Genomic DNA, 8,049 nt, shown 5'->3' with positions numbered 1-8,049 from the left:
GCAGCCAGCTTGTCCAGAGCTTCTCAGGCTTCCCAGATGAACATCTTTGTCTCCAAGTTTAAAAAGCAACTACTGGGTTGGCAATTGTTGCTTAGTGTTTCAAAGGAACAGTTGAACTTGGAGGTTGTCACCTGGTTAAATAGATTGTAAGATTGGGGCTTGCATTTTATAACTAAAAAAAGAGAGGAAAGTTGGAACTCTTCTTGAAGCTCATCCCTAGAAGTTAGTACTTCCCCTGGTGGCCAGCTTACAGCTGGAAGGGCGGGCCAGCTGGCCGAGTCCTGTGGAAATGGGGTCAAATCCTGGTCCTGATTCTGTCTCCCTAGTCAGTCACATTAACATCAGTGGGAGCTTTGGATCAGTCAATAACCTGCAAGAAATGTTAAGCAGAAATACAAGTTAAGCCAATCAGGTTAGGCATCATGGGGCAAGGGCCTGTGGACCTAGAAGTCTCTCCTCTTAGACCAGTTAGCCAGAGTTAGACTATTTGAAAGGCCTCGGAGATCCGTTATTCCAACCACCTCCTTTTCCAGATGCAGAAACTGTGGTCTAGACAGAGGGTTTTCCTTACCCAAGGTCACTTGAGTCAGTGCCAAAGTGAAGCATAGCATCCTGGCCTGCAGTGTTGTATTCCTTTCCCTCAGCCACGTTGACTGACGACCTCTCCCCTCACGTGTGCAGGGAAAGATGGAACTGGAGGAAACGATTCAAGTGTGGAAGCAGCGGACACATGTTATGCGGTTCTTCCATGAAACAGAAGTGCCTAGGCCAAAGGATTTCCTATCCAAGTTCTATGTCGGGCATGACCCATGAAGTCACTCGGTGGGAAGGTGTATGTTGGTATTTAAATCCTTTAGAGCACAAATAAACTCAGTATATGATGGTCACTTCGTGATCGGATTCCATTGAGCCACTGGGAAGCTCTGTTTCTGCAGTTTCTCTCACTTTCTGCCTGAACAAGCGGGGCAGGGGTATACACACCACCTGTTCTTTCCCGTTTCCTGAAGTGTGGTGTTTCCTGTAAATTAGATTGGATTCTCTTTCTCAGAGCCTCGCATGTTGGTAAACAGGAAGGATGAGGCCATCTGTTCAGAAACTGTCATGCTGGGTGTGAGGCTGGATGACTTAGTTCATTTAGCTGTGTTTCTACAGCCTCCAGGATTGGATAGCATAGTGTCACGGCACCAGTGATCCAAAATTAACCAGCTCTTGCTGTTGGAGGTGGATCAGAGCAGCACTAAGAGGCACAGAAGTAAAGCTGACAAGCTGGGCTATTTTTCCCTGGGTTTTAAAGAAAATGGCTGCTCGGAGGCCTAGCCCCTCTACTTGCAACAAACATGGGTCCTTAAAATGAAATTAATTTCCTCCTCAATTAGGTTCCCTGCTAGGGACACAGCTGTTCACAGCACATACAGAGAACAGAAATATTCCAGCTGTTTTTGCAAATGGGTATAGCTCTGAAGTGACAGAATAAATGTTGACCCAGGTTAAAGAACGGATCTCTGCTTCGGATGGTACTGTTCTGTTCCTTCCCTGGACAGTGTAACTGCTGGAGGAAGGGGTTCAGTCACCCTGAGCATTCCTGTTTTCCAGCACCAGCAATTCTTTATCTTTTCATCTAAGAAACCCAAGTGAAAAAACCATTCTAATAATATTTTCAAGTAGTTTTAAACTAACAATCAAAGCTCCTATGATTGGCATGTGACAATTAGCCACTTACCCAGCACAAAGAAAGCTTGAGGGTTTAGTTAGCTTGTTCAGCTTTATTGAGAAAAAACAGGCAGTTCCCGTTGGGCTTTTGTAAATAATGAAAAGAGGTCCCAGGCTCCCATAATTATGGGTCCATAGGAGGCCTGCAGATCCGGGGTTGTAAATCAAAGGCCTACTGGAGAAGGGACAACAGAGACAAGAAAGGGTGACAACCAGAGCCTGCTCACACGGAGGAACTCCGGCCATCACTCAGTCACATAGCTGAGGTTTATTATGTTTATTCATCATTTGATTGTACGCAGTGGACAGCACATCTCAGGGAACCTCCCAGAGCCTGGGAATCTGGGCTGTGGTCACGGACCATGCGGGAGGCTTCACTGGAGCTGGGAGGCTGAGGGCCTTCCTGGGCCCTTCTGCTGAGAGGCAAGGAGGAGAGGCTGTGAGCATCACCATTTCCTAGTTCAGTTAGGGCTTCCCCGTTCACTTCTCCATGACCTGGAAGAAAGGAAAACAGCCGTGACCTGGAGAACAGAGCAGGCCTTCATCCACATACTGAGAGAAGGCCACAGTGTGGTTCTTCCAAACAGGAGACGGTTCGTTTGATCATTCATACGTTCACCCCAGACCAGGTACTGGGGGCCCAAAGGTAGAAAAATCATGTTCCCTGCCAGCAAGCAGCTCAATCTAATAGTGTTTGGGTGTTTAAGGACAATACTGAATGTCATGAGAGAGGTACTGGTCAGTCGGAGGAATGAGCACTCACTTTCAAATGGAGGAGTAGGGGAGGACTTCGTTAAAGAACTGGTGGGAATAAGACAGCAGCGGGCCACAGCCTTCCAAGCAGGCAGAACAAAGCTGATGCTTGGGAGTGAGTGAGAACATGGGTAATTCAAGAAATGAATACTGGGGATAGGTGTGTGGTTGGGAATATGAAAGAGGCTGGAATAACAGGTGTGACAAGATCATGGCCAGCCTTGAATGCCAGACTAAGGAATCAGGAGTGACCTTATCTATGACAGTAATGCAGCCACACAGTACATATCAACACAAGTCAACACAAGAAAGCTGAATGTGACAGGCACTGGGGGAAGGGCTTGTGGGCACTGGTGACCAGGCTGTGGTGCCTATATACAGGTTGTCTGTGGTGAGGATCTGCAATTTGTAAATTTCAATGTGGAGCACTGAAATGAAGTTGTCTACGGTGGGTGTGTGAGGCATATTAAATTGTCAAGAAAGTTCGGGGATGGAGAAAGAGGACATAAAGGGCAAATGAAAAGGCTGACTGGGATCCAACGGAGCTGGAAGAGATCCCGGTGAATTTGTAAGTCAGTAAAGACAGTTGCCCTCATCCAACAGAAAAAAGGCACAATAACATTTGTCAGCATGGGAGTCAATTCATTAAAGGTCTGCACTTCCGCTTCGAGTGTCCAGATGCTGTTTGCTAGCAGGCCAAATTGCATCGTAGTTCAGATACTCCAACCCCCTCCCTGCTCCCGGTCCACAGAGGGGAATAGCAAGTCTTACCTGTTAGTCGTCGTCGTCGTCGTCCTCTGGGACAAAAATGTCATGCTCCTCAAGGAGAGCAGCAAAGTTCTTGCTAATGAGCGTCCCAACATACAGAAAGGGGATCACGATGGAGAACACACGGAGAAGGCCAAAGGACATCTGCAGAGGGTCAGAGCAGTGGCTGTGAGCTCCAGAGCCCACTCTGGCAGGACTGCAGATGGCCTGGCCCTCGCAGGGTCATTCCCTCCTATAGAACCCAGACCCATCATAAGCAACTTGGTTTTAAAGTCCTTGGGAAAATTCAGAGCAAGAAAAATGGGAGAAGAGATAAAGTTATTTTAGAGCCATTCAAGTGGATACCGTAAAGAAAAGTATAAGGCACTCTAGACAGCGAAAAATTTGAGTACAACCTGGTACAGTAATATCTTGGTTTGCGAGCATAATTCATTCCAGAAACAAACTACTCATATTCCAAGACATCGCTCGTTTACCACGTTAAAATGTATTCGAAATGTTTGCTCGTATTGGGGAACACTCTCAAACCACGTTACTCACAATCCAAGGCTTTACTGTAATTACCTGCAGATACCTACAAATAGGTGAGAAAGTACTAAGAGGGCTGGTCTATGGAAATAATGTTCAGCTCTACTTAAAGACACTAAATACATGAAAATGGACTACAAAAAGCTGTACAGTGAAGGGATATTCTATACAGTTCTTTAACAGGTTCCCTGGTGACAGAAATTTGACTTCACCACATTAAATTTTAGAAACTGGTATGTTTTGAAAAGTGAGCATGTCTTTACACTGAAAGACTAGCTATTTAGATGGACTGGGGATTTTCAGTAAAAGCGCAACATTTTCTCTTGTATTCTATGGGGTTTCAAAAAAAAAATTTTTTTTTTCAGTTATGCCTTTTTGTAAGGCATGTCTTCCCCAACATGGACCCCACACCTTCCTGCTTCTTGCTGTGAAACATCCCTGAGCTCACTGGTGAGCTAGCATAGGCCAGATAAGCTTTTAAGAATTTTTGTTTTGTAACTCCCACATAGTCCTGGAGTCAAAAAGCAAACTTGTTTGGTATAAAGGATGGTTTCTGTTTTACTTAGAAAACCCTAAGGGTACTTTACTAAGGGCACGTAGAAGTATTCAGTGGTGAAAAAAATAGGATCTGGTGGGGGTTGTACCAGAAGGAAACCTGGAGTCCAGGACCTAACACAGCTGCTAGCTTTGGACACTGGCTTCACCACTCTGGCCTCGGATTCTCTTATTTGTAAAAACAGTGATTGTAATAATCCCTTGAACACCTCAGGACTGCAAATCACATGATTTAAGTACTGGGTCAAAACTCACAAAGATAAAGCCCATCCCAAGTATACTTCATTTACAAAGTCCTTCCATAAATCATTTCATCCCAAGATCTCTGAGGTAGACAGAGCAGTGAGGCTGCATGACTTTATACTGGATGCATAATGCCGACTCTTCTGGCTCCGGAGATCTAGGCTCACGATAAACTAGAGCAAAATGCCCGTCTTTCTCAGATCTTCCCCCTACCCCCACCCTCCCAGTCTCCATACGCCCAACTCAACATCCGGATCTAACCCGAGGATTTCCTCCCATCTGTCAAAATTAGCAGCGCATTAGCGCACAACTTCGTCCTTGAGCCGGCTTCCTAAAACGGTCGTCATGATTGGCCATTATTCCTATCAATCAACGTCGACCCCACACAGTCCCCACCATGATTGGCCTCGGCCCCTTAGCCCCGCCTCCAGGTAGACACTCACTTTCACCGGTTTGGGCAAAATGGCGCCGCTGCGAGTAACGATGACTGACCTCGACGGTACCAAGCTCCGACATGAGTCGCCCCGTCCAGCAGAGAGATCGCCATGTTTCTTTAAGCTCGGCCCGCTCCGAAGAGCCCCGGACCGGACGGGTGCCAATGCCAACCAGCGAGCCGCTCCGAACGCCATCTCCCAGCTCCGCCCCTAGCTCTAGCACCCGGACCCCGCGTCTCGCCCTGGTGACGCCCTCGGGAAGAACGCCGCCCCAAGCCTCGCGAGGCTTTCGGGATCAAACGAGAGGTCCAGCCTCACACTCACGCCGCTCGCCTAGTTCCTGTTGCGGTGGGAAGGAGGCTTTTGTTACGGGCCTCCGTGACGTCACGAGGACCACGCCGAAGTTCCAGTTTCTCCCTTATTCCGGGCCTGGTCGGNGGTGGCAATATCACCACTGGGCTGAGAATCACTAATGTAGACCAAGGAACATTCAGCAGGCCGTAGCTTAGGCTGTTCCTGTTTGCCTTCCCGCTGCTTTCACACTGGTGGAGGGAGGTGTTCAGGGGGTTAGGATGGAAGGAGCCTAGGATAAAGCTATGGCATTTGTCTCCAGAAATAAGGGTCGTCTTACCCTGGGAGGATGGGCATTCAGGGATCTGACATTGTAAGCAAAACTTTGCATTTGTGCGTGTGACATTTTCCTGAGAGGACGCATGCACTCAGTGCCCTGGTATGTTGTTAAGGAGGTCATGAGGAATGGGAGTTATGGGCACCAGCTCTCCTAGTGTGCCTGGAGGCACCTTGTTTTCTTCTCCCAAGGTTGGGCAGGAATCTAATATAAAAATGCAGGAAAAGGCAGGGGAAGATCCCTCATATTTCTTTCCTTAAAAGAGCACCAATTGTAAATTTTAAAGAACAGTAAACAACCTGGATCCCAGGCCCAAGTTTGCTAGGGGCCAGCAGTATGACTTCAGGCAAGTCCCCACAGTGCTCTAGGCCTCACTCCCCTGAAGCAGTAGACTCTAAATTCCAGGATCCATATTAATGTGCATTTGTTTTTGTATCTCTTGTCTTCTTGTCCCTTTGCTTGCTGTTTTATAAAACTCCTAATATGACACTGTAGTGTTTAACAGCCAACTCTTTGGAGGGAAACCCACATTTCCCGTTTACCGTTTCCCACATTGATTTTAAGCTACCAAAGTGAAGACAGATTTGGGGAGAGATGTGTATAACCGGCTCCCTGCAAGAGGCTGCTGCTGCACACCGCTGGTTACTGAGTCCCTTCTAGTGGGCAATTGGCGGCACTTTCTCTGGCACTTTGTCCTGTTCAGTTTCTGCTGCTGTGTCTTCTGTGGTTGGATCCGAAACATTGCTGTCTTTGCAGAAACTTTGTTTCTATCACTGTCACTAAGTTATGAGAATAGTTACAGATTATTGTTGATATGTTCAGTCACTGACTCACCCTATAGTTTTCAGATGTTCTGTAAACCAGAATGGACATGTCACAGGAGCGACAACACAAGGTGTCCTCATCAAAGGAGAACACTGGTCTCCTTCCATCACACTCATGGTAGCCTGAGAGCCCTGTTTCTGCTGTCCCTTCGGCCTGCTGTGCCCCTTCTCTATCCTTATCCCACCCTTGCTGTCACCAGCAAATCCACTGAAGGCTATCTGCCAGGGGATGGGGTTATAGATGACTAAAACCTAATTTCCAAAGTACATCATATGCCTCATCTGAAGTCTGTGCCACTATTTTAGGCACTAATCAGGGAGTGCTGAATACTGGGATTTTGTTTGTATTCATGGATAGCAGTCCCTCTGATGAGAATTTAAGACCAAGAGAACAGAAGCTGCATCATAAACTCCTCTCTCCTTCTCCCAGTAACCTAATATGGCGGAAGTTGCTTGCTGGATTGAAGCTTTAACTACCTGCACAAACCCTCAGCAGTCTCCCTCAACTCTAAGTTTGTGTGGTGCACAAACCTACACCCCATCATTTTACCTTAATTTCGACCCATCATCTTTTGCCAAATGTTCCATATAATAATAATGCTAACATTTATTGAGAGCACGCCAGGCACTGTTCTAAGGATCTCGCATTGTCTCAGAATCCTCATGACAGCTCTGGCATTACATGTGCTATTATCCTCATTTCACTCATAGATAAATGCACTCAGGCACAGAGAAGTTAATGTCCACAGCATCATGTGGCTGATAAATGACAGAGCTGGGATTTGAGCTCGGGTTCATACCCTTGAACTATGCAATCCTGCCCTTCAAATGCAGTGGTCTTATCTCCCCAACCAAATGTAAGCTCCTGGAGGGCAGATGCCGCATCTCGTACTTCTTCACATCCTCAAGCACCTCGCTTAGGATCAGGCTAATATTTGGTGAATAGAGTGAAAGGGCAACTCTAAGTGTTCAATGAATATCCACTGATTCAGTTTCTTAAAAACATGTTTTAACCCTATCATTTCTACCCTGAATCCTGTTTTCTCTTTAGTGAACTCATTCCAGCTGGACATCTCTGTGAAACAGGGACGGGATAAAGTCCGAGAAATGTTTCTGAAGAATGCCCACGTCACAGACCCCAGGGTGGTCGATCTTCTGGTCATTAAGGTATCTGGTCCAACCTGAGCGATTTAAAGGAGGCAGCCAGCTTGTCCAGAGCTTCTCAGGCTTCCCAGATGAACATCTTTGTCTCCAAGTTTAAAAAGCAACTACTGGGTTGGCAATTGTTGCTTAGTGTTTCAAAGGAACAGTTGAACTTGGAGGTTGTCACCTGGTTAAATAGATTGTAAGATTGGGGCTTGCATTTTATAACTAAAAAAAGAGAGGAAAGTTGGAACTCTTCTTGAAGCTCATCCCTAGAAGTTAGTACTTCCCCTGGTGGCCAGCTTACAGCTGGAAGGGCGGGCCAGCTGGCCGAGTCCTGTGGAAATGGGGTCAAATCCTGGTCCTGATTCTGTCTCCCTAGTCAGTCACATTAACATCAGTGGGAGCTTTGGATCAGTCAATAACCTGCAAGAAATGTTAAGCAGAAATACAAGTTAAGCCA

At 46.7% G+C, this 8,049-nt stretch overlaps 1 protein-coding gene across 1 annotated transcript; it reads right to left on the bottom strand.

Annotated features, from left to right (window-relative positions):
• Positions 1-1,959: 1,959 nt before the first annotated feature.
• SMDT1 (single-pass membrane protein with aspartate rich tail 1) lies at positions 1,960-5,287 on the bottom strand. Its single transcript, XM_019624038.1, has 3 exons — positions 5,001-5,287; positions 3,235-3,375; positions 1,960-2,205 (listed from the first exon to the last, which is right to left on the bottom strand). The coding sequence occupies exons 1-2, from the start codon at positions 5,184-5,186 to the stop codon at positions 3,238-3,240; spliced, it is 324 nt and encodes a 107-aa protein (XP_019479583.1). The 5' UTR covers positions 5,187-5,287; the 3' UTR covers positions 1,960-2,205; positions 3,235-3,237.
• Positions 5,288-8,049: the final 2,762 nt, after the last annotated feature.

The sequence above is a fragment of the Hipposideros armiger genome, unplaced genomic scaffold (genome assembly GCF_001890085.2).
Source record: "Hipposideros armiger isolate ML-2016 unplaced genomic scaffold, ASM189008v1 scaffold_572, whole genome shotgun sequence".
Taxonomy (NCBI): Eukaryota; Metazoa; Chordata; class Mammalia; order Chiroptera; family Hipposideridae; genus Hipposideros; species Hipposideros armiger.
This window is presented reverse-complemented; position numbering and strand designations above follow the sequence as displayed.

Coding starts and splice junctions, on each gene's coding strand:
- SMDT1 (XM_019624038.1), bottom strand. CDS start 5,186: ATGGCGTTCGGAGCGGCTCGCTGGTTGGCATTGGCACCCGTCCGGTCC. Junction 3,376..5,000: donor TTTTGCCCAAACCGGTGAAA/GTGAGTGTCTAC, acceptor GACCCTCTGCAG/ATGTCCTTTGGCCTTCTCCG.